General features: G+C 41.4%; 1 protein-coding gene across 1 annotated transcript in view; it reads left to right on the forward strand.

The window, feature by feature from the left end:
* The window catches only part of LOC126272633 (CCN family member 4), a 370610-nt gene that overhangs the window by 219065 nt on the left and 125686 nt on the right, over positions 1–25859 (forward strand). Inside the window, exon 3 of the mRNA XM_049975652.1 lies at positions 21529–21739. Coding sequence (XP_049831609.1) covers positions 21529–21739 — 211 coding nt within the window. The remainder of the gene's footprint in view (positions 1–21528; positions 21740–25859) is intronic.

Consider the following 25859-nt stretch of genomic DNA (forward strand, 5'->3'; position numbering starts at 1 on the left):
GCGGTTCCAAACTGAAGCGCCTAGAACCGCTCGTCCACTCTGTCCTGCTCACAGGTGGCAAGTTGCTCTTTTTGATCCCACATATTTCCACGACGTGTGTCGCAGTGGCCGTATGTCTGTGGCAGTGCGGGGCTGGCCGTAGTACCCTGGACTTGGAATTCTTCACACGATAGATGAATGACGTGATGACGCCCATAGTAGCCATACGTTCTATGTCCACGTTAATGAGAAAAGTGTGAAACTGTCAGGTTTGTCTGATTGTCTGTTTGAACATACTAATCTCCAAAGCAACTGGATGAATTTTCAAGGTGTTTTCACGGGTAACTTTAGGGCAGCTAGGGTAACGTGTAGGCTTTATTACACGAAAACGGATCACGAAAAAAAAAGTGATTTAAAGTTTTATGAGTCTTCTCCGCTTACTAGTTCGTATATTTACTTTCGTGACGGTGTAGCTTACCAAAGAGTCAACAGACTGCACTGCTACTTTTTTATTCCATTGATGGAAGTATTTTCGGAACATTTCGTCAGTACCACAGTCTCATCATTATGAATACAAACTAACACTGAATTTGTTTGGTAGGGATGTACTGATTTACTGATTTCGCTTTGTGTATCAAAATCTTAACGCAGCTACTTTACTTCTATCGATAGGTTTCGTTTATATTTGATTTCTTGGCTTTGAAAAACGAATCTATTGACAAAATGATCCTATAAGGGCTTTGTTTCTACCGACTGAGGTAAGGAACCCTAAAAAGCGACGGTATGCAAAGACCGTTCTGTAAATTCAGTTGCAAGGCATGGTTGTTTAGCTGATGAGTAATCTTATGGTTCCATAACATCAACTAGATACAGAGGGAGTAATCTGTTTCCAGCAGGACTAGTCAGCGATAGCGTATAACTCGTTTTCGGAACCGAATGATGTTTATGTTCTCGATTGACCTCTTTCTGCATCAGACCTAAATCCAATTTAAAAAGTTTGGATAAAAGCGAAACGAATTATGCGAGGAAACTGATTTGACTCCACGCCAAGAACTCGATCTATGGAGCGTCACTCTACATACGTAAAAGTAGGCTCCTTTCCTTGCAGATTGTCTTTGGACGGTATATTAAATAGGAAAGAAGCCACATGATATGCACTTTTGAGGGCAGAAAATATATTAATAAAACACAAACTGGTCGTTGTATTCATTTCGTGATTTTCACTGTCTAAATGAATTAACGGAGTAACGGAAAAGATACTGCACTAAGGCAGATACTAACCAAACTTTGTTGCTGGGCACTTGGTTACTAGGCCGCCTTTTATGGCACTTTTCCTTCCATGTGTTTCTTCGCCAATAGTTCGGTGCGGATGTCCTGCAGCTGCCGACGTTCAGACACTTCTTAGCGCTCGTGACACCACATCACCAAATGAAGTACCTTTACCACGTCTTCAATTCCTCGAATGACGCGGCAGTTTTCTTGCGTCAATAAAGTGTTAATCCCTCTAATACACCCAGAATGACAAATGTTCTTTACTCTTATGAGCAGGTCTGTACTCCCTGTAATGAGATTGGGTTTTGGGTAGCATAACGGCTAATTCAAATTCAGTTCACTGGCATTTTTCGTTCTGTCATGTATAAGCGATATGGCTGTACGATATTGCATAGCTGGGCGGAAAATGTGTCCGTCCTCTGAGGAGTTGGTTGCGTGGGACGCTCTAAATCTTAAATGGCGTTCGGTATGGCCCTCATAGATTCCACGATAAAATGGAAGCCGTTGGATCCTGACCACTTTCGAAGCGCGTAATCGTGGAGCGATAAACCGCAGTCTCGACACGTTACAACCCAGTCGCCGTCGACTTACAACACGCCTTGGTTAGCTGTAATCCTACTGAGGACCAACGACCTCGCTGTTTGGACCCTCCCTCAAGTCAGCCAACCAACCAATCCTACTGACACGAGGTATAACACTTCACAAACAACATACAAACGCTGTCACTAAGTTAGAAAGTCGGTACGTTATATTTCCTAGTAAACGTTGTAGAGGGCATTATTCCTATCTGTTAAATGCTAATAATTTGCATACCGAAGCACGAAGTACACATCATGTCGGCTCGACGCTAGTTGCACGCCGCTCTCATGGTTCTGCCCTTTCATAAGTGGATTATCAAATTTTGCGCCGTTATCGCGGGTTACATTTGAAACTTTAGTCTACTGCTTAAATGTGGGGGCCACTACGCATTTTTTTTTCCGTTAATCACACGCACCGACGTATTTATTTATCACTCCCATCCTGCGTTCTTCGCCAGCACCATTATACACATAACTAACCGTACTTTTAGTCACGACGTCTACAGTCAGATGTTACGCTTTAGACATATCGTTAATCTCTTCAGTTTGCTGCTTTGTTGACTCAACAAAATTGTCATCCAAAATGGCCACACACACGGCCCTTTGCTCTGTGCCGAATGCAGTGGCGTAACCATTAACACAGTAGGCAAGAAATCGGGAGGAATGGAGTTCCGTTTAGATTTTTCTTGATTTCCATAACTCTATTAAATCTATTGCCTGAATACTTCATTTTAAAAATAAATGGTCGCTTTTACGCCGCATTCGACCATGTGCTCAGACTCTAAAAGTCCTATATTTGATTACATGTTCAATGCTATCCTTCTTCCCTTTTTCTCCCCCAGTACCTTAGAAAAGCTCCTGCGTAAGTGTGTTGAGAAGAACTTGGAGTTTGTGTAGATTAATAATACTTTCCACAAAAGATGACATAGATCTCAACAAGAAATTTTTAAAGATAAAGGATTAAAAGCCAAGGAGAAAGAAACTCGGAAATAATTAAACACAAAGCAACGAATACAAATGGGACTATTTTGCTAACCAACGGCTATATTGTAAAATATTACAAAAACCTTCATTGTGTACAGTACTTAATCTAGAAGATCCGTCGTGACTTTATACTTTCTTCCGGATACGCAGTTTATAAGGTGGCGCCCATTGAAAGATTACAAATAGATTGGGTATGATTCGAGCATTACTTGGAATAAAATTTCAGTTTTAGAAAGACACAGGTTGGCATTGACAGTATTATGGTTTCCACGTCAGAAACAGCGTGTTATAATAGTATTAAATTTGTAGTTACTGAACGGATTGTTTACGAGTAAGAAAACTGGATATCCCCGGGCACAGTTTCATGTGAAAGAAGCCGGAAAGTTCCATATTGGGTACTCCATAAATTACATGCATTTAAATGTAACTATTGTTGTCGTTTAATTTTACACTAGCCGAAAAATTTGGCGTTGCGAGAGCATTTATTTATGTCAGTCTTCTGTTATTCCATCTCCTCCTACTTTCTCTCTCTGTGCATCTCTTCCTTCCCCTTCTGTCTTCATATCTCCCCCTCCCTTCTATCTATCCAACTTCTGCTCCCCTCTCTCTTGTCTTTCCATGTCCACCTCCTCATTTGCCCCCTTTCTGTCCATCTCTCCTCTTGCCTTCTCTGCCCATCAGTCCGATATCACCCACACTCTAATAATACGTTGGTAGTTTTTACCGCCACACTATTTCTTTCCATATGACAGGTAATGCGTGTACGAAGTTCCAATTGATTCAGAGGCTTAGAAGGACGTGTTCAACAAAAGCGAAGGTGACATACATTGCGCACATACACGTCTTATTCTCTGCTGTTCTACACCATACGACTCAATAGAGGATGTTAAATTTATTTGTGATATTAAGATAAGTGGGCCTATCGTATGCCTCGAAACACCTGACCAATTTATTGCCTCGCTGCAGTGCTCATTATCGTGAGCTGGTTGACACACCGAACATCACAAATAAGAGACAAATTGCACACGATGCTTCTAAAAGTACTTCATGACAACTAAACACAGAAACTAATCATCAAAAGGTCGGTTTAGAACATATTTTGTCACCCCTTCCCTTCCACTCATTGGTAGAGGGAATGTTACCCACTATTGTTTTATAAGTGTTGAATCATGTCACGAGCAAATCTTCTTGACATTGCTGCAGGTATTTCTGACATGCTTCAGAGTCACCCCCTTACGATTCTCACCCTTGCTGGATGTATCGCAGCTCGTTTTTACCAGCACATTGCTTGTTTCGACGTAGTAAGTAACCACTAAACCGGGATCCTTTAAAGCATTGAACTCGCCTGTATATTACAACTTGAAACTTCTGCTTATTTCACAAATGCGTAAATATTTTAAATAATTGCCGTTAATCCTGTAAACGAGAACAACTTTAGAAAAGATTTGAAATTACAAATTACGTTTCACGTTTATTCGAAGTCGCTAACTGCTATCATTATCCAACAATGACTGAAAAGGGTCTGAGTAACTTGTGCTCTGTTTCAAGAAAACCAAGTTTTTCACGCACATTGGTACTCACGTCGAATATCTTTAACTATGTGACGAATAATGATATCACTTCCTAGGTACAATCAGTGGTACATGTGGTTACTGTCTGCAAACCATGTAGCGAATAGATTTAGTAGTAAAGAAGTATGAAATAAATTAAAACGTCAGGCCTGATGGGACAGTTTTTTGTATGAACAGTGAAAAATTTTGAAAGCGATTAACTTTTTCCATAGCCATTTTGTGGAGGTTGTCAGCGAGAAAAAGTTTAGAAAAAATTTGAAATAACATGTAACGTTTGATGTAAGTCACTAAGTGCTCTCATTCTGGAATACTGGATGAATATATCCTAACTATTTGTGCTAAGAAGTTACATTTTGAATGTAGATGCTTCTTTCCACGGCAATTCTTCTTTCCACATGTTGTTGTTGTTGTTGTTGTTGTGGTCTTCAGTCCAGAGACTAGTTTGTGCAGCTCTCAACCCCCCTCTATCCTGTGCAAGATTCTTCATCTCCAAGTACCTATTTCAACCTACATCTTCCTGAATCTGCTTAGTATATTCATCTCTTAGTCTCCCACTAAGATTTTTACCTTCCACGCTGCCCTCCACTACTAAATTAATGATCCATTGATGCCTCAGGACATATCCTACCAACCTATCCCTTCTTCCAGTCAAGTTGTAAAACAAATTCCTCTTCTCCCAGATTTTGTTAAGTACCTCCTCAATAGTTACGTGATCTACCCATCGAATCTGAAGCATCCTTGTGTAGCACCACATTTCGAAAACTTCTATTCTCTTCTTGTCTAAACTGTTTACTGTCCATGTTTGACTTCAATAAAAGGCTACACTCCACACAAGTACCTTCAGAAAGAATTTACAGATACTAAAGTGTATGCTCGATGTTACCGAATTTCTCTTCTTCGGAAACGCTTTCCTTGCCATTCTCTCTATTTTACATCCTCTCTACTTCGATCATCATCAGTTATTTTGCTCCCAAATAACAAAACTCATCTACTGCTTCAAGTGTCTCATTTTCTAATATAATTCCATTAGCACTCAACTACATTCCACTATCCTCATTTTGCTTTTGTTGATATTCATCCTATATCCTTCTTTCAAGACACTGTCCATTCCGTTCAACTGCTCATCCTGGCTCTTTCTGTCTCTGACAGAATTACAAAGTCATCGGCAAACCTTCATGTTTTTATTTCTTCTCCATGGATTTTAAATCCTATACCAATTTTTTATTTTGTTTGGTTTACTGCTTGCTCAATATACAGATTCAATAACATCGGGGATAGGCTACAATTCTGTCTCATTCCCTTCACAACCACTGCTTCCCTTTCATACCCCTCGACTGTTATAACTGCCTTCTGGTTTCTGTACAAATTGTGAATAGCCTTTCACTCCCTGTATTTGACCCCTGCCATCTTCATAATTTTAAATAGGGCATTGCAGTCAGCACTGTCAAACGCTTTCTCCAAGTCTACAAATGCTTGAAGCATAGGTTTGCTTTTCCTTAATCTATCTTCTAAGATAAGTCGTAGGGTCAGTACTGCCTTACGTATTCCAACATTTCTACGGAATCCAAACTGATCTTCCCCGACGTCGGCTTCTACGAGATATTCCATTCGTGTGTAAAGAATTTTTGTTAGTATAATGCAACCGTGGGTTATTAAACTGATGGTTGGATAATGTTCACACCTGTCAACACCTGGTTTCTATGAAATTGGAATTATTATATTCTTCTTGGAGGGCATTTCACCTGTCACATACATGTTGCTCACCAGATGGTAGAGTTTGGTCAGAGCTGGCTCTCCCGGGGCTATCAGTAGTTCTAATGGAGAGTTGTCTACTCCCGGGGCCTTGTTTTGATTTAGGTCTTCCAGTGCTCTGTCAAACTCTTAACGCACAATCACATCTCCCATTTCATCTTCATCTACGTCCTCTTCTATTTCCATAATATTACGCCTAAATACATCGCCCTTGTGAAGAGCCTCTATATACTCCTTCCGCCTTTCTGCTTTCCCTTCTTTGCTTAGAACTGGTTTTGCATCTGAGCTCTTGATGTTCATACAAGTGGTTCTCTTTTCTCCAAAGCTCTCTTTAATTTTCCTGTGGGTAGTAAATATCTTAGACGAAGTGATATATGCTTGTACATTATTACATTTGTCCTCTAGCCATCCCTCCTTAGCCACTTTGGTCTTTCCATCGATCTCATTCTTTAGGCCTTTGTATTCCGTTTTGCCTGCTTAATTTACTGCAATTTTATATTTTCTCGTTTCATCAGTTAAATTAAGTATCTCTTCTGTTACCCAAGGCTTTCTACTAGAGCCTAGTATATGTACTTCATCCTCTCCTGCCTTCACTATTTCATCTCTCAAAACTACCCATTCTTCTTCTACTGCATTTCTTTCTCCTGTTCTTGTCAATCGTTCTCTAATGCTCAGTCTAAAAATCTCTGAAACCTCTAGTTCTTTCATTTCAGTCAGGTCCCATCTTCTTACATTCCAGCTTCTCTGCAGTTTCTTCAGTTTTAATCTTAGTTCATAACACTACATTGTTGCCCGAATCCATATCTGCCCCTAGAAATGTCTTACAATTTGAAACCTGGTTCCTAATCTTTGTCTTACAATTACATAATCTATGTGAAACCTTCCAGTGTTTCCAAACCTCCTCCATATATAAAAACCAGTAGCCAAGTGTTTTGCTATGATTAAGCTATTCTCTGTGCAAATTTCTGCCAGGCGGTTTCCTCTTTCATTCCTTACCCCAGTTCCATATTAACCTACAGCGTTTCTCTCTCTTCCTGTACTTGCTACCGAATTCCAGTCCCCCTTGGCTCTTAAATTTTTGTCATCCTTCACTATCTGTATAATTTCTTTTAACTCTTCATACATCTCTTCACTCTCTTCAACTGCGGAGCTAGCTGGCATATACGCCTGTTCTACTGTGGTAGGCGTGGGCTTCGTGTCTATCTTGGCTACAGTAACGTGTTAACTATGCTGTTCGTAATAGTTTACCCGCGCTCTAATTTTTGTATCCATTATTAAACCTATTCCTGTATTACCTCTATTTGGTTTTGTATTTATGCTCCTGTATTCGCCTGACCAGAAGTCTTGTTCCACCTGCCACCAAATTTCACTAATTCCCAATATATATAACTCTTAACTGTATATTTGCCCTTTTAAATTTTTTTTACCTACCTGTCCGATTAAGGGATCTGAATTACCAAGCTCTGATCTGCGGAACGACAGTTTCCTTTCTGCTGATGACGATGTCTTTCTGAGTAGTCTCCGCCCGGAGATCCGAATGGGGCACTATTTTACCTCAGCGGTACTTTACCCAAGAGGACGATATTATCATTTAACCATACAGTAAAGCTGCATGCCAGCGGGAAAATTACGGCTGTAGTTTTCCCCTGCTTTCAGCCGTTCACAGTACCAGCACAGCAAGGCTGTTCTGGCTAATGTTACAGGGCCAGATCCGTCAAGAGTCCACACGGTGGCAACTACAACTACTGAAAAGGCTGCTGCCACTCTTCAGGAACCACACGTTTGTCTGGCCTCTCAACAGATACCCCTCCGTCGTGGTTGCAACCACGGTACGTCTATATGTATCGCTAGGTCACGCAAGCCTTCCCATCAACAACAAGATCCATGGTTCATCCTTCTAGAGAGTAAGTGATATTTGTCACAAGTCTGGTTGAAATTTATGTTGTTTAGCAGGTGAGGGACATACGAAGCCTTTTCAGCAATTAAGTTCCGATAGTTGAACGGAATGGATAGTGTCTTGAAAGGAGGATATAAGATGAACATCAACAAAAGCATAACGATAATAATGGAATGTAGTCGAATTAAATCGGGTGATGCTGAGGGAATTAGATTAGGAAATGAGACACTTAAAGTAGCAAAGGAGTTTTGCTATTTGGGGAGCCAAATAACTGATGATGGTCGAAGTAGAGAGGATATAAAATGTAGACTGGCAGAAGAGAAATTTGTTAACATCGAGTATAGGTTTAAGTGTCAGGAAGTCATTTCTGAAAGTATTTGCATGGAGTGTAGCCATGTATGGAAGTGAAACATGGACGATAAATAGTTTGGACAAGAAGAGAATAGAAGCTTTCGAAATGTGGTGCTACAGATGAATGCTGAAGATTAGATGGGTAAATCACATAACTAATGAGGAAGTGTTGAATAGGATTGGGGAGAAGAGAAGTTTGTGGCACAACTTGACCTGAAGAAGGGATCGGTTGGTAGGACATGTCCTGAGGTATCAAGGGATCACCAATTTAGTATTGGAGGGCAGCGTTGAGTGAAAAAATCTTAGAGGGAGACTAAGAGATGACTACACTAAGCAGATTCAGAAAGACGTAGGTTGCAGTAGGCACTGGGAGATGAAGAAGCTTGCACAGGATAGAGTAGCATGGCGAGCTGCATCAAACCAGTCTCAGGACTGGAGACCACAACAACAACAACAGATCGCAAAATAGAAATCACAATGAAAATCTAAAAGGTATTTTATTTTCAACAATTTTCTATGCCTTGCAGATACTACTCTACATAGTTTCTTATCTGCCTTAGAAATTTTTCTTACTTTTGTAGCAACTTTCCCGTACCCTCTTCAAAGAAGGCAACAGCCTGTGCTCTCCATTACTTCTCTACGCTGGTCTGCAGTTCATTGCTGAGACAAAATGTTATATCCACAGCCAGCGGTTCAAGTGAGCAGATATGACGATGTACGTATATACATACATATACACATTCACAAATTCATTTTTACAATATATAGTTAACGTGTTCACTGATTCACAGCTACTACGCTATCATTCGTGATCCTCGAGCATGCGGTGTCTCATTTTGTGCATCTTTGTCTTATATAGAGTATTGTAACTGTTGCGCCACAGTATTCGTATCCAAGCTAAAGAGCAGAACTCCGAGACGAAATGTTTCAGTGGGCCTGCATCTCACAGTTCTCGATCCGACAGAGACTTCTTTCCTAAGTCTCTGAATCAGCAGCAGCTCGCTGGTGACTGGTGGCCGGAGCTGGAGCCGGGCCAGCGAAGTTGAGGTGAGGTGCTGGCAGACCAGCGGCAGCGGGCTCAATGACGCGTGCAGGGGCGCGCTGACTCGGTGAAACATCTGCCGGCTAACCGATACGGCACCCACATCCGCAATTTTATGTCTCCCAGGACAATTCACGGCTGCAGGATCTCTTCGTTCTCTGCTTCCTACAATCTTTGGCGATTCATCCAGTTCACCAGCCGGACAAAGATTACGATGTAAGTAAATAAGACCAAACTTCAAGAAAATCTGATAAAACAGATAGCCAGTGACTTGAGCAGTATTACGAAAAATTATGGAGGTACATTCTGGTATTTAGGTAATATCTGTACGAGAACCGCTGCTGAGTATAGCGATCGGACATTCAATTAGCAGACGACGTTATCAACAGCGAAATATCGACACACAAATGATATGAATCTTAAGGACATTGCAAACGTCCCTGGCGCATCGTTATCAATGGTTCCCGTCATATCACTGAAAGCGCTGTCGGGCATGGCTAGCACTTGGATGGGCGACGTTTCGGGTCTGCAGATCGCTATTGGCAATCAGCGTGGGCTCAGCCGTTCTGAGGCCAATTGAGAAGCTACTTGCTTGAGAAGAAGCTGCTCGGATTAGGAAAACTGTCAACGGCCGGGAGGGCGCTGTGCTGGACCTCATGCCCCTCCATATCCGCAACCAGTTATACCTATCGGCCGAGGATGTAACGGCATTCGGTCAATCCCGTTGGCCCTTTCAAGACCTGCTCGAACGGAGAGATTGGTGAACGTATTTGGTGTAAATCACAGGGACCTAGTTAATTTAACAGCTAAGTAAATTCTGAAGGTAGCAGTGATTAAATACAGGGAGCGAGAAGTTATGTAGAGCTTGTTCAGAAACCGCATAGCTGTAATGAGAGGCGAATGACATGAAAGGGAAGCTGTAGTTGGAGTGAGGCAGAGTTGTAGCCTACCTCTTATTTGATTCGATCTGTACGGTGAGCAGATAGTAAAAGAAATCAATGACAAATTTCGAAAAGAAATTAGCTTCAGAAAGAAACAAAAACATTGAGGTTTCCCAGCGGCATTGTAATTTTCTCAGAGACGGCGAAGGACTTCAGAGAGTTGTTGAACTGAGCAGATGAGTTTTAAGATGGACATCAACAAAAGTAAAACATTGGTAAGGGAATGTACTCAGTGAAATTAGGCGATACCAATAGATTCGGGTATGACACTACAAATATTGTTGCTTGGGTGGGAAAATAATTGATGGCGACGGAAATAGAGAAGACACGCTATAACAAGAAAAGAGCTTCTGAAAAGGACAATTTTTTTAACATCAGAGATAACTACTCAAACTGGTGGCACTAATGTCCAATTCGTGCAACTGTTTCAGCGTCATGATCGGCCTCATCTTAATGCAGTTGTTAGGCGCATTAACATGGAGCTGGAGGGGGCGCTGATGGCGGAGGGTATGGGTCGCATTTCGGTGGTGTCAGGTGGGTCGATCAGTAGAACAGGTTTCACTAGGCATGGCCTGCACCTCAGTGGGTATGGGAAGGGGACGCCGACATAGCTTATATGTGATGATGTAGTGAATGGCGGTGAGATCACTCATGGAAAAATTCCTGTAGTAGTTGAAGTTAGAGCTGCACCGTTTTTACACTGAAGTCAGCTGGTACGTATACCTGCTTAAAGGAAGTCCCTCTGAGGGCTCACCTTCAGAAGATGTCATGTTTTCGAGTACGTTAGTGAACTGCTTATACATGTTTACTCTGAAATTATTGGTATGACGGAGCACCACTTAAATAATTCGACAATTCAGAGACTTCCTCTACCAGGATACAGATTAGCTGGCTGCTTTTCAAGACGTTCCTTGCATGGTGGAGGAGTGGCTATGTACATAAAAAAGAGTGTTCTATTTTAGTCCATAGAAGTATCACAGCACTGCACTGAACAGATATTTGAACATTGTGCAGGGGCAGTTGAATTTAGTGAAACTCTGACTTCAGAGCATTTCTGCTAAAGATAGAGAGGATTTTTGATCCACTTTGTAGGAAGTACCAGAAACTAGTTATTTGTGGTGACTTCAACATAAATTTTGTATACGATGGTGGAAGAAAAAGGAAGTTTGTAGATCTCCTAAATTCATATGATCTGCTGCAGGCTCAGTTTTTTCCAACTAGGCTGCAGGGGAACAGTAGCGCAGCCAGACAATATTTTTATTCATTCTTCATTACTAGATGGGTATTCTGTCAGTAAAAAGGTGAATGGCCTCTCAGATCATGATGCACAAATTTTAACACTAAAACGCTTTTGGACTCAAACAAATGTCACATGTAATTACAACCTATGCAGAAAAGTTAATGCAACAGAAATAGAGTTTTTTAAACATTGTCATGGAACAAGAGTGACAGAATGTTTATAGTGCCGATGAAATAGATGATAAATATGATACTTTCCTTCACCCATTTATCATACCCTTTTAGAGTTGCTGTCCATTTGAACGTTCTAAACGGGGTAGCAGCAGTAAAAGGCAGCCCGAGTGGGTGACTCGTGGGATAAGGATATCACGTAGAACAAAGTATGAATTATACCAAAATGTCAGAAGTAGTCATAAACACGCTACAGTAGCCCATTACAAACACTATTGCAAGGTGATTAAAAAGGCAAAGAGAATGTGGTATGCAAATAGAATAGCCAATTCACAGGATAAAATCAAAACCATATGGTCAGTTGTGAAGGAAGTGTCTGGTCAGAAGCACAAGATCGACGACGTACAGTTAGTTCGTAGTAAAAATATTTCTGTTACTCATACATCAGGTATATGTACAGTATTTTAACGATAACTTTCTGAGCATTGATAGTGAATTAAATAAAAATTATGTTTCTACATGGAATCATATAACTTCCGTGTCAAATGCCTTTCCGAGATTGATGTTTGAAATATTCCTGTGTTATACAGACATGGAGGAGATAGTCAATAAATAAATCACTGAAGACTGTGGACTCTCATGGCTATAATCGAGTGCCTAGGAGAATATTAAAGCACTGTGCTGCAAATGTTAGCCCTGTACTTAGTCATATCTGTAATTCCATTAGGAATTCCGTTAGAAACGTTCAGTTTCCTAAACGATTAAAGTGCTCAGTAGAAAAGCCGCTTTATTAAAAGGGAGCAATGGTTAATCTAGACCATTTTAGACCTAATTCTATGCCATCAGTGTTTGCTAAAGTTATTGAAAGTGCTGTGTATGTAAGGATAATTGATTATTTTATATCGCACGATCTTCTATCCAATGTACAATTTAGAGGTCGTTTAACAACTGAAAATACTATATTGTCTTTTCTTTGTGAGGTACGGGATGAATTAAACAAAAAGTTTCGAACGCTAAGCACGTTCTTTGATTTAACTAAGGCGTCTGTTTGTGTTGATCCCAAAATATTTCACAATTGGTTCACCTCTTACTTTAGCAACAGACAGCAAAAGGTTATTAATCACAATATTGAGAGTGATGTGGGGTCTGAGTGGAGTACGACAAAGTGGGGGTGCCCCAAGACTCAGTTTTGGGTCCACTCCTGTTCCTTATTTATATAAATGATACGCCCTCTAGTGTTACGGGTAGCTGTAAAAAAATTCTGTTTGCTGATGACACTAGCTTGGTAGTAAAGGATGTTGTGTGCAACATTGTCTCCGTTTCAAATAGTGCAGTTCATGACCTAAGTTAGTGACTTCTAGAAAACGCTACATCACAGTAAGTTTCAATTTTTACCATTTCTAATACACAATTAAACCAAACCTGACGTTTTAATTTCACAGAATGGGCATAGGATTAGTGAACCTGAACAGATAAAAATTCTAGGTGTTCAGATAGATAGTAAACTGTCATGGACAGCCTATGTTCAGGCTCTTGTTCATCAAATACTTAGTGCTGCCATTTTTATTATTCGAACGATATCTGAAGCTAGTGATCGATCGACACGAAAATTAGTCTACTTTGCTTATTTTCATTCGCTTATGTCGTATGGTATTATATATTATATTTGGTATGGTCATATGGTATTATATATTATATTTTGGGGTAACTCTTCCTATTCTAAAAGAATATTTTTGGCTCAGGAACGGGCAGTTCGGGTAATAAGTGGTGTAAGTTCACCAACATCTTGTCGACCCCTGCTCACCAGTCTGGGTCTTTGACATTGGTCTCTCAATATATATATTCCTTACTGTCACTTCTTGTTAACAATATTAGATGATAGTGCTGGATGAAATTGACACTTTGAATCCAGTAGGACTGTCCATAAATCCGTAAGAATACGCGGTCGGGGGGGGGGGGGGGGGGGGGGGGAGGGAGTGTGTTCGAAATCTCTTCTAAACAGCACATTGCAAGGCATCCCATATGTGTTCAATAAATCTCAGAAGAGTGTGGCTGAAGCCACTGTGTAGCAGTTCTGGACGTGTAGGGTGTTGCATTCTCCTGCTGGAAATGCCAAAGTCCGTCGGAATGCACAATCGATATGAATGTATGTAGGTGATCAGAGGGGATGCTTACATACGTGTCTCCTGTCAGAGTGGGATATAAATGTATCAGGGGTCTCATATCACTCCAACTGCACCTGGCCCACACCATTTCAGAGCAACGACCAGTTTGCACAGTCACCCGCTGACATGCAGGGTCCATGGAGTCATGAGGTTGTCTCCATACCCGTACACGTCCGTCGCCTCGATAGAATTTTAAACGAGACTCGTCCAACATGTTTCAAGTCGTCAACAGTCAAATGTCAATGTCGACGGGCCCAGGCGAGGCTAAAAGCTTTGTGTCGTGCAGTCATCAGGGGTACACGTGTGGTCCTGCGGCTCCAAAAACCCTTATCGATGATAATTCGTTGAATGATTCGCACGCTGACAATTTTAGATGGTCCAGCATAGAAACCTTCAGCAATTTGAGGAACGGTTGCACTTCTGTCACGTTGAATAATTCTTGCAGCATCTGTTTTCAGATGCAGCGATGTTGGAGATTTGATTTCTTACCGGATTCCTGATATTCTCGGTCCACCCGTGAAATAGAGTTACGGGGAAATCCCCACGTCATCGCTATCTCGGGGATGTTGTGTCCCACCGTTCGTGTGCCAACTATAAGACCACGTTGAAACTCACTTGTATCTTGACAACTTGCCATTGCAGCAGCAGTAACCGATCTATCAACTGCGCCAGACACTTGTTGTCCTACATAGGCATTGCCGACCGCAGTGCCGTATTGTAATTGTTTACATATCTCTTTATTTGAATAAGCATTCCTATAACAGTTTTATTGGCTCTAAAGTGTAGAGTATTGCTTGTCAGTCTACGACCCTTACGAGGGACTTATCTGGGAACATCAAAAGAAGAATAGGACTTTCAGTTCGGAGTCAGTAACTGAATTTGTAATTTAGATGCTTATTCAGCTCCAGAGCAGATATTGAAGAAAATCTATCCGAGAAGTGTTCAGCCACGAAGTGATACTGATAAATCAAAGCGCTATGCCTGGTGTCTAACATGAGACTGAATGGTGCCTTGTGGCATTGTGGGCATGTGGGTCTGAAAGGAAATACAAGAGGAGATGAATGGGGACCCATCATAGCGACAACAGTGGCCGGAAATGGGGAGATCCACAGACATTATCCGCTTTATCAAATAGGAGATTGCTATGGCCCGACGCCCAGGAAAGTGCATCTCGGAAAATGCGAAACGTGACGGCTCTTCGCCTGATGGTGTCGTGGGTATCTATCGTAGGTGATAGAATGTCGACGAAACTGCGAGTGGACAAATTCTACGCCTCATCAAGATCGTAGAAGTCAGATGCCTGCGCGCTCTGTTAATCAGGACAGGCGACGATCTGTGGAGACCTGATGACTGTGCTGGTGCAGGCAAAGGCGTCTCGGAGAATGCTGTTTGTAGCATGTTATAAATGAATTTTGCAGCAGACGACCGCTGCGTGTTGCCATGTTGATCCAGCGACATCATCAATTACGACTGTAGAACATGCATCGCACCACGGACGCAAGACCGCTACAGGGGACTTTTACTTGGGCTTCCATGGGGTCCATCGTATAATAGAAGGCTTCATGACAGATATTGACTACGTGAACATTACTGCGAACCATCTGCATCCCTTCTAGTTTGAGTCTTCCCCGAGGGAAGCAGCATTTAGCAGCCGCATAAATATACGTGGCAGAAGGCCACAATCGTGCTACAGTGGTTTGAGGTGCGTGCCAGTAAACTGACGTTTATGTCTAGGTCAACAAATACACCTGATCTGAATTCTTTGGAACACCAGCAAGCCACCGGTCCGTAATTTATAGGAATCACGTGACCTGTGCGTAGGCATCTGGGGCCACATACCTCCGGAAACCAGCCAGGGACACGTCGAATGCATGACACCTAGAATCGCTGCTGTATTGCGATAAAATGTGAACCAATATGCTATTAAGCAATATTCAATTGATAATAATGATTTATTTCTGCAGTGTCTTCCGAAATCATCATTTTGGTAAGGTTATAAGGGGGGGGGGGGGTCTCGTTCTTTCTGCATGGCATTCGTCGATGGAACATGGCAGGTATTATATAAGAGCAGCAATCCCGCCTCCGGCTATCCTGATTTAGGTTTTCCGTGATTTCCCTAAATCGCTCCAGGAAAATGCCGGGATGGTTCCTTTGAAAGGGCACGTCCGGCATTCTTCCCTATCCTTGCCTAATCCGATGAGACCGATGACCTTACTCTCTGGTCTCCTTCCCCAAAACAACAAACAATATATAACAGCAATTAACTATCGCACGTTACACCCCAAGACAAATATCAAATGAGTTGTAGATAGGTACTGTGGAGCATGTCACATTTTTATGTAGAGGACAGGACTAATAGCAAAGAAGTTAAAAAAGAAAACTTGATTATCTAGTGTTTACAGTACTCATAAAACTGAAGATGTTTAGTGAATTTTTGGAACAACTGTAATACAACATTCAACTACCTTTCTTGCAGCACTATTTAATCTCAATGAGGATTGACAGCAAGAACTTCCCTGCATAACTAAATGAGCAACATGACGAGGAGCAGTTTATAAACAACGGTATGGTTGTATCATTACTACCAATAATTGTCCCTTTTTTCATAATTGTTCCTTTTTCCCCTCTGTGTGCCTTTTGTGGCCGACGATCCATATCGATGTTACCATCGTTCATTCCTAAATGTTATAGGCAAGATATTTTGACGTCCTATTCCGATCGGTATTCGAACTTGTTTCAAAGTGATCTAACCATCGACAGGCCATTAAATTCTAATTTTCCATTGTCTTCCATTTCTTATCTTTCTCTATTTATCCCTTTTTTAGATTACAGGCAGTCTGCTGTTAATGTCAAGCAGCTTAGTACATTGATTATATTTATTGTAAATAAGCCGTTCAAAGTACTAGTAGTAGCAGGTTAATGAGACGGTAAGTAGATCCGCCTTGAGGAAAACCGACAGATTACAGATTATAGGGTACAGAGATAAGTTTATGTATTAAACTCTTGAATAATATTCCGCTTTAAGCTAAAAATTTAAAGGAAAATCTTTTTTATATGCCAGCGACTTCAGTACGCCCTGTGTCCGTAATACTTCTTAGATTGTTACATATTTAACAAATCGATGAGTTAACATGCTGAAAGGTACAATTAGTTGTATTACGACACTTTGTTTCGGAAAAATTAATGATTTCTTGAATGCCTTAGAGATAATTGTTAGGCAGGGTAAAGTTTTTCAGGCTTTTATTGCGGCATATTGGTTTATTCGCCATAAAACCGTAAAAATAAAAAACACATGCGTACATTCGCTACGTCAAATCTCCGTCACACCATATAAACGAATCTCTGTAACAATAACACTTGAATAACCAACCGATACATTGCAGCAATAACATCGTCCATCTTCTAACGCCAGCTACACGATTAAGTGTGCCCATTATATTTTGATAGAAACGCTGAAACGCCTTCCTGGCCACCCAGATTTAATTTTTACCTTTTTTTTTCATAAATCACTTAAGGCGAATGCTTCGTTGGTTGCGTTTCATTACCGACGACAGGTTTCCAGACAATTCTTCGTCCAGTTCTACTTTGTGCTCGATCACCAATGACATCGTCGTAGGCCGAACATGGTACCATAACGTTCCTTTTTCTCCTTTTTATGATGCTGTCCTTGAGATAACCTAAGCGTTAGACAATCGGAAGGACGTAAGGACCTAAATGATAAAAAATTCGGCAGTTACGTTGTTCGATGTAAGTTGACTGCCATCCATATAAATTCCTAAATAAAGACGCTCTGACGCAACCTAACTATGACAGATATCCATGTATGCCTATCCTAAATAAATACTCCGCAAGGCACTGTACAGTGCATGCCAAACATTTCATCAGTATTTTCAGCCTACTTTTAAATTCCATTCGCGTACTGGCGACGGAAAAATGAGTGTATAAATTCACCTGTACGTGACTCGACGAATAAAGTATTCTCGTAATTGGAAATGGTTTGCGACGACAGAGATCGTTAAGCCACAAACGCATGCAAACATGAACTAATATAAAAATGGAAATTTCAGAATAAATTGCAACTAGCTCGATCGAAGATGAGTCAAGCAATATATTACTCTCTCCGTCACTCATCTATAGGAAATTCTAGCTTACGTTGGAGCTCAAGTCCTCATGATCATTATTTTGCAAAACTGAACAAGAAAAGTTCAAACAACTAAATTCGTATAGAAAAATATGTTATACCCAAGAAAGAACCATTATACATTACGGAAATGATACAAACTCTCACGTCTATTATAAAAATAAGTAAGAGAAACAACATTCCAAAAATGTTACACTTAAAATATATTTAGAATTTACTACCACTCTAATCTACGTATAAGCCCTTTAGGTCCTTGTAGAGGTTGTTTTTAAGGGTTCTGTAGCTCAGTCTGCGAAAATCGAGCCCTCGTAGGACCGTAGTGCGTTCTCCGCCTGTCTGTCCGGCAGCTAAAGGCATTTCTTCTCAGGAGCGCGTATTCGTATCAAATATAAATTTGTATCACGTATTAAGGTCTACAGTTCCTTGTGGCACTGAAGCTTCTAAGTCATACACTCAAAAGATACCACATATTTTGATATGCTTGAACTCACACGTAAAATCCTACAATAGAATCAAAAGATTTAACATTAAGCAAGATTTTACAATACGATTAAAGGGAAAAAAATCTTAAAATTTTTAATTTTTAATGACATAGACCGAAAAAAAGTTTGGTCATTTGTTGTCTGACTGTCCGTCCATCCATCTGTTAACACCTTCTTTTCTGAGGTACGAGTAGACGTATCAAGTCGAAATTTGTGTAGCATATTGTCAATATACCTTTGTTGGAGTAGCAAATGAAATCAAACGATACAGCTATATTTTGATATTCGCAAACTCACTCATTAAAATCAACAGATTACTTCCCTTGACCTAGAATCATGAGATTATGTAGGAAGCTAGATGTCACAGTAACGTAAGGAAGAAATCAGAAAACTATCAATTAGTAATTATATGAAGTCAAAAAATATTTCTCTTGTTAGTTGCTATCCGACTTCAGACTCGAAAGTTTTACCAGTATTAATGTCGATAAAAGCAAAAAATAGGCGGATTCTCGATTCCCGGGTTAGATGAACTGTCTGCATAGATAATTAAGTTTCTCCGGAAAACTGAAAGCGCGAGTTCTCCTAGCAGCTGGCCAATTTTTTCTTTTAGCTTTGTGTTAATCGACACGTAGTTAGGCACGGTTGCAATGCATAAAGTCCTACATTCACACTAAAGTTTGACGGAAGCAACTAGCCGGTAGTAGTTATCTGAGAAGTTATACAAATGGTATAGGGATTCGTATTCAAATACAGAGTTATGTAAACAGGCAGAATACGGCGCTGCGGTCGGCAATGCCTATGTAAGACAACAAGTGTCTGGCGCAATTGTTACTTCTGCTACAATGGCAGGTTATCAAGATTTAAGTGAGTTTCAACGTGCCGTTATAGTCGGCGCACGACTCATGGGACACAACATCTCCGACGTAGCTATGAAATGGGAATTTTCCCGTATGACCATTTCACGAGTGTACCGAGAATATCAGGAATCCGGTAAAACATCAAATCTCCTACATCGCTGCTGCCAGAAACAGTTCCTGCAAGATCGGGACCAACGACGACTGAAGCGAATCATTTAACGTGACAACAGTGCAACCCTTTCACAAATTGGAGCAGATTTCAACGCTGGGCCAACAACGAGTGCCAGCCTGCGAACCAATCAACGAAAAAGCATCGATATAGGCTTTCGGAGCCGAAGGCCCACTCGTGTACCCTTGGTGACGGCGCAAGACAAATCCTTACGTCCCACCTGGGACAATCAGCATTGCCATTGGACTTTCGACGTGGAAACATGTTGCCTAGTAGGACGAGTCTCGTTTCAAATTGTATCGAGCGGGCGGATGTGTAGTGTTATGGAGACAACTACATCAATCCATGTCAGCAGAGGACTGTTCAAGCTGGTGGAGGCTCTGTAATGGTGTGGGGCGTGTGCAGTCTGCTGCATCTAGATACGACCTGATCACCGGCATCCATTGATGTCCGTTGGGCAATACTAGCAGTACAGTGCGATACCGCAGACATCCTCAATTGCTACAGAGTTGTTATTCGAGTCCATGCCATGTCGTGTTGTGGCAGTTATGCATGTTCACTGAGGCTTACACGATGTTAGGTGTATTATGTGGTGAGACAACGGTAAAATTAAAAACAAAAGCAGGACTGGCGATAAAAAATAGTCACTACTGAAGTGGTTAGTAGGGGCACGTAGAGAATTATTGGTTGGGAAGGTAAAAGGTGGTACTTCCTTACCAGTGTGACAGCAGAGCAGACCAGTGTGGCTATGGGTAGAAGCAGCCCGAGGAAGTGACTAAGACGGAGTAACAGGCTAGCGGAACACAGACTATCTTGTAGACTATTTGGCATCTTGTAATCATGACAAGGAGCAGTGGGTTGCTCCCTTTACAAGTCAGAATAATAATGAATTATATTAGAAAATAATACTTAATCGTTTAAAAATTCAAAGTCAAGTAGAACACTGTGCGACTTTAAGTCTGAATGCTTATTCAACGTGAACTGTGTATTTAGTTTTTGTTTCTAAAAATTTCTACTTTCCGCTATATTCAAAATATGCCTTTCTCTTTTTTTGTAAAGTATTTTAAGATTTTGTGATGCGTCTAGGAAGCGAACTCAGGGATAAGGGAAAAGCTCTGTATAAATGGCTATAATGAAGCGGGTATGTTTTGTGTCGCAGGCAATAATTGTCCTAACAAATCTACATCGCAAACTGGTAGTACATATCAGAAATGAATCCCAGAACACCGTAACTTAAATATGCATTAAAAACGCACTTAAGCGAAGCGAGGCACAGTATGACGAACCGTTCAGAAAATTTAAAATGCCTCACAAAAAAGGAGAAAGCCGTATTTTCTTTACCCTTATGTCATCCGTGTTGGACTTATCAAGAGAACTGTGACTATTTATGTGTTTCGAGTCATCTCGAGGCGGAACAGTGATATTGTGTTACATTTTTGCTAGCTGGATACACACAGTTGTTCGTTACTGTTTCATTTTGGTAGAAAAACGTATTACAGCCACTTGTTAGAGTGATATGGCACTAACAACACAAATTTTAAGCGGTGGTAGAGATACCTACAATCTTCTCCAGTGCATGGTTCGTCATAAAAATACATTTTTAACTTAGTTTCAACCTTCTTAGGTTGTTCGTATTCTTTAGATATGACTTTTATTTAAGTTTAATATGCTCAAAGGCGAGACACTGTGTATTACTCGGTACCATGTAGGTTACACCTGATGATGCGGCTTCAGGCCGCGAAACAGTTTGTGTATCAATATAACAAGCATCCCAGCTGTCAGCGGAATTGTTCATAAAATTATGTCTTTCAGCAGCTGCGGATGGCCAGAATTAAAATACTTTGCACAAAACAGGAATGTCCTCTCTGGGCAGCCCGGAGCGGCTTCAGCGGCTTGCCGCCGTGGACAGTTAGTGCGAGCGGCGCTGCGTGTTGCAGATCCGGTCCCACTGCTCGTACCCGTGCGAGTGCGGCCCGCGGCCGCCGTCGTGCCCGGCCGGCGTCTCTCTGGTGCGCGACGGCTGCGGCTGCTGCGCCGTGTGCGCGCGCCAGCAGGGCGACGCCTGCGACGGCACCGCCCTCTGCGACGAGCGCCGCGGGCTCGTCTGCCAGTACCCGCACCGCACCGCCTCCACCGGCGTCTGCCAGGGTGAGTACTCCGGCCGTCTGTCTCACCCCTTAGCACCACACTGTCCACGTCATTGCCAGCCCCGCAACGAACGTTAAGCTCGCGGCACATGAAAAATGGTCCAGTGTGGTTTTTCTCTCCTGCCAAAAGTGGTTTAACGTTTGGGGAAGAAAGTGAGTCCGTACTCGGCAGGTGCAGAAGTGAAACGGGAGACCCTGAAACCTCCATCAGAAATTCAATTCTTTTCACAGTGGTATAAAAATAAAAAAATTAAAAAAAAACCTTACCGCTGGTGTGAATGCTTGCGTGCCTCAACGATACAGATAGCCGTACCATAGGTGCAACCACAACGGAACGGTATCTGTTGAGAGACCAGACAAACGTATGGTTCCTGAAAAGGGCAGCAGCCTTTTCAGTAGTTCCAGGGGCAACAGTCTGGATAATTGACTGACCTGGCCATGATGATGGCGTCTTCTTGGGTAAAATATTCCAGAGGTAAAATAGTCTCGCATTCGTATGTCCGGGCGGGGACTACTCAAGAGGACGTCGTTATCAGCATAAATAAAACTGGCGTTCTACGGATAGGAGCGTGGAATGTCAGATCCCTTAATCAGGCAGGTAGAGTAGAAAATTTAAAAAAGGGAAATAGATATGTTAAAGTTGGTTATTGTGGGAATTAGTGCCGTTCAGTGGCAGGAGGAACAAGACTTTTTGTCAGGTGAATACAGGGTTATAAATACAAAATTAAATAGGGATCATGCAGGAGTAGGTTTAATAATGAGTAAAAAATTAGGGGTGCGGGTAAGCCACTACAAACAGCATAGTGAATGCATTATAGTGGCCAAGATAGTCACGAAGCCCACCCCTACTACAGTAGTACAAGTTTATATGCCAACTAGCTCTGCAGATGATAAAGAAATTGATGAAATGTATGATGAGATTAAAGAAATTATTCAGGTAGTGAACGGAGACGAAAATTTAATAGTCATGGGTGACTGGAATTCGACAGTAGGAAAAGGAAGACAAGGAAACGTAGTATGTGAATATGGGGCTAATAATAGCAAGAGGAATTTTACACAGAGCATAACTTAATCCCCCCCCCCCCCCCCCCTATGAACCATCGACCTTGCCGTTGGTGGGGTGGCTTGCGTGCTTCAGCGATACAGATAGCCGTACCATAGGTGCAACCACAACGGAGGGGTGTCTGTTGAGAGGCCAGACAAACGTGTGGTTCCTGAAGAAGGCAGCAGCCTTTTCAGTAGTTCCAGAGCAACAGTCTGGATAATTGACTGACCTGGCCATGATGATGGCGTCCTCTTGGGTAAAATATTCCAGAGGTAAAATAGTCCCCCATTCGTATCTCCGGGCGGGGACTACTCAAGAGGATGTCGTTATCAGGAGAAAGAAAACTGGCATTCTACGGCTCGGAGCGTGGAATGTCAGAACGCTTAATCGGGCAGGTAGGTTAGAAAATTTAAAAAGGACAGGTTAAAGTTAGATATAGTGGGAATTAGTGAAGTTCAGTGGCAGCAGGTAAAAGACTTCTGCTCAGGTGAATACAGGGTTATAAACACAAAATCAAATAGGGGTAATGCAGGAGTAGGTTTAATAATGAATAGGAAAATAGGAATGCGGGTAAGCTACTACAAACAGCATACTGAACGCATTATTGTGGCCAAGGAAGATACTAAGCCCACACCAACTACAGTAGTACAAGTTTATATGCCAACTAGCTCTGCAGATGACGAAGAAACTGATGAAATTTATGATCAAATAAAAGAAACTTATTCAGATAGTGAAGGGAGACGAAAATTTAATAATCATGGGTGACTGGAATTCGTCAGTAGGAAAAGGGAGAGAATGAAACTTAGTAGGTGAATATGGATTGGGACTAAGAAATGAAAGAGGAAGCCACCTGGTAGAATTTTGCACAGAGCATAACTTAATCATAGCTAACACTTGGTTCAAGAATCATAAAAGTAGGTTGTATACGTGGAAGAATCCTGGAGATACTAAAAGGTATCAGATAGATTATACAATGGTTATACAGACAGAGATTTAGGAACCAGGTTTTAAATTGTAAGACATTTCCAGGGGCAGATGTGGACTCTGACCACAATCTATTGGTTATGAACTGTAGATTAAAACTGAAGAAACTACTGAATGGTGGGAATTTAAGAAGATGGGACCTGGATAAACTGACTAAACCAGAGGTTGTACAGAGTTTCAGGGACAGCATAAGAGAACGATTGACAGGAATGGTGGAAAGAAATACAGTAGAAGTGTGAGTAGCTTTGTTGAAAGAAATAGTGAAGTCAGCAGAGGATCAAGTAGGTAAAAGACGAGAGCTAGTAGAAATCCTTGGGTATCAGAAGAGATACTGAATTTAATTGATGAAAGGAGAAAGTACAAAAATGCAGTAAGTGAAGCAGGCAAATAGGAATACAAACGTATCAAAAATGAGATCGACAGGAAGTGCAAATCGGCTAAGCAGGGATGGCTAGAGGACAAATATAAGGATGTAGAGGCTTATTCCACGAGGGGTAAGACAGATACTGCCTACAGGAAAATTAAAGAGGCCTTTGGAGAAAAGAGATCAACTTGCATGAATATCAAGAGCTCAGATGGAAACCCAGTTCTAAGCACAGAACGGAAAGCAGAAAGGTGGAAGAAGTATATAGAGAGTCAATACAGGGGCGATGTTGTTGAGCACAATATTATGGAAATGAAAGGCTGGTAGATGAGGACGAAATGGGAGATATGATACTGCGTGAAGAGTTTGACAGAGCACTGAAAGACCTAAGTCGAAACAAGGTATCGGGAGTAGACAACATTCCATTAGAACTACTAACAACCGTGGTATAGGCCAGTCCTGGCAAAACTCTACCACCTAGTGAGCAAAATGTATGAGACAGGCGAAATACCCTCAGACTTCAAGAAGAATATAATAATTCCAATCCCAAAGAAAGCAGGTGTTGACAGATGTGAAAATTACTGAACTATCAGTTAAATAAGTCTAACAGCAAAATACTACCGCGAATTCTTTACAGACGAATGGAAAAACTGGTAGAAGATAACCACGGGGAAGATCAGTTTGAATTCCGTAGAAATGTTGGAACACGTGAGGCAATACTTACCCTACGACGTATCTTAGAAGAAAGACTAAGGAAAGGCAAACCTATGTTTCTAGCACTTGTAGACTTAGAGAAAGCATTTGACAATGTTGTCTGGAATACTCTCTTTCAAATTCTGAAGGTGACAGGGGTAAAACACAGGGAGCGAAAAGCTATTTACAATTTGTACAGAAACCAGATGGCAATTATAAGAGTCGAGGGACATGAAAGTGAAGCAGTGGTTGCGAAGGGAATGAGACAGGGTTTTAGCCTCTCCCCAATGCTATTCAATCTGTATATTGAGCAATCAGTAAAGGAAGCAAAAGAAAAGTTCGGAGTAGGTATTAAAATCCATGGAGAAGAAAGAAAAACTTTGAGGTTCGCCGATGACATGGTAATTCTGTCAGAGACAGCGAAGGACTTGGAAGATCGGTTGAACGGAATGGACAGTGTCTTGAAAGGAGGGTATAAGATGAACATCAACAAAAGCAAAACGTGGATAATGAAATGTAGTCGAATTAAGTCGAGTGATGAAGATGGAATTAGATTATGTGTTTTGGTATTTGGGGAGCAAATAGCTGTAGATGGTTCAAATAGAGAGAATATAAAATGTAGACTGGCAATGGCAAGGAAAGCGTTTCTGTAGAAGAGAATCTGTTAACATCGAGTATAGATTTAAGTGTCAGGAAGTCGTTTCTGAAAGTATTTGTGTCGAGTGTAGCCATGTATGGAAGTGAAACATGGACTATAAATAGTTTGGACAAGAAGAGAATAGAAGCTTTCGAAATGTGGTGCTACAGAATAATGCTGAAGATTAGATGGGTGGATCACGTAACTAATAAGGAGGTATTGAATAGAATTGGGGAGAAGAGGAGCTTGTATCACATCTTGACCAGAAGAAGGGATCGGTTGGTAGGACATGTTCTGAGGCATCAAGAGATCACCAATTTAGTACTGGAGGGCAGTGTGGAGGGTAAAAATCTTAGAGGGAGACCAAGAGATGAGTACACTAAGTAGATTCAGAAGGA

The sequence above is a fragment of the Schistocerca gregaria genome, chromosome 1, assembly GCF_023897955.1.
Source record: "Schistocerca gregaria isolate iqSchGreg1 chromosome 1, iqSchGreg1.2, whole genome shotgun sequence".
NCBI lineage: Eukaryota > Metazoa > Arthropoda > Insecta > Orthoptera > Acrididae > Schistocerca > Schistocerca gregaria.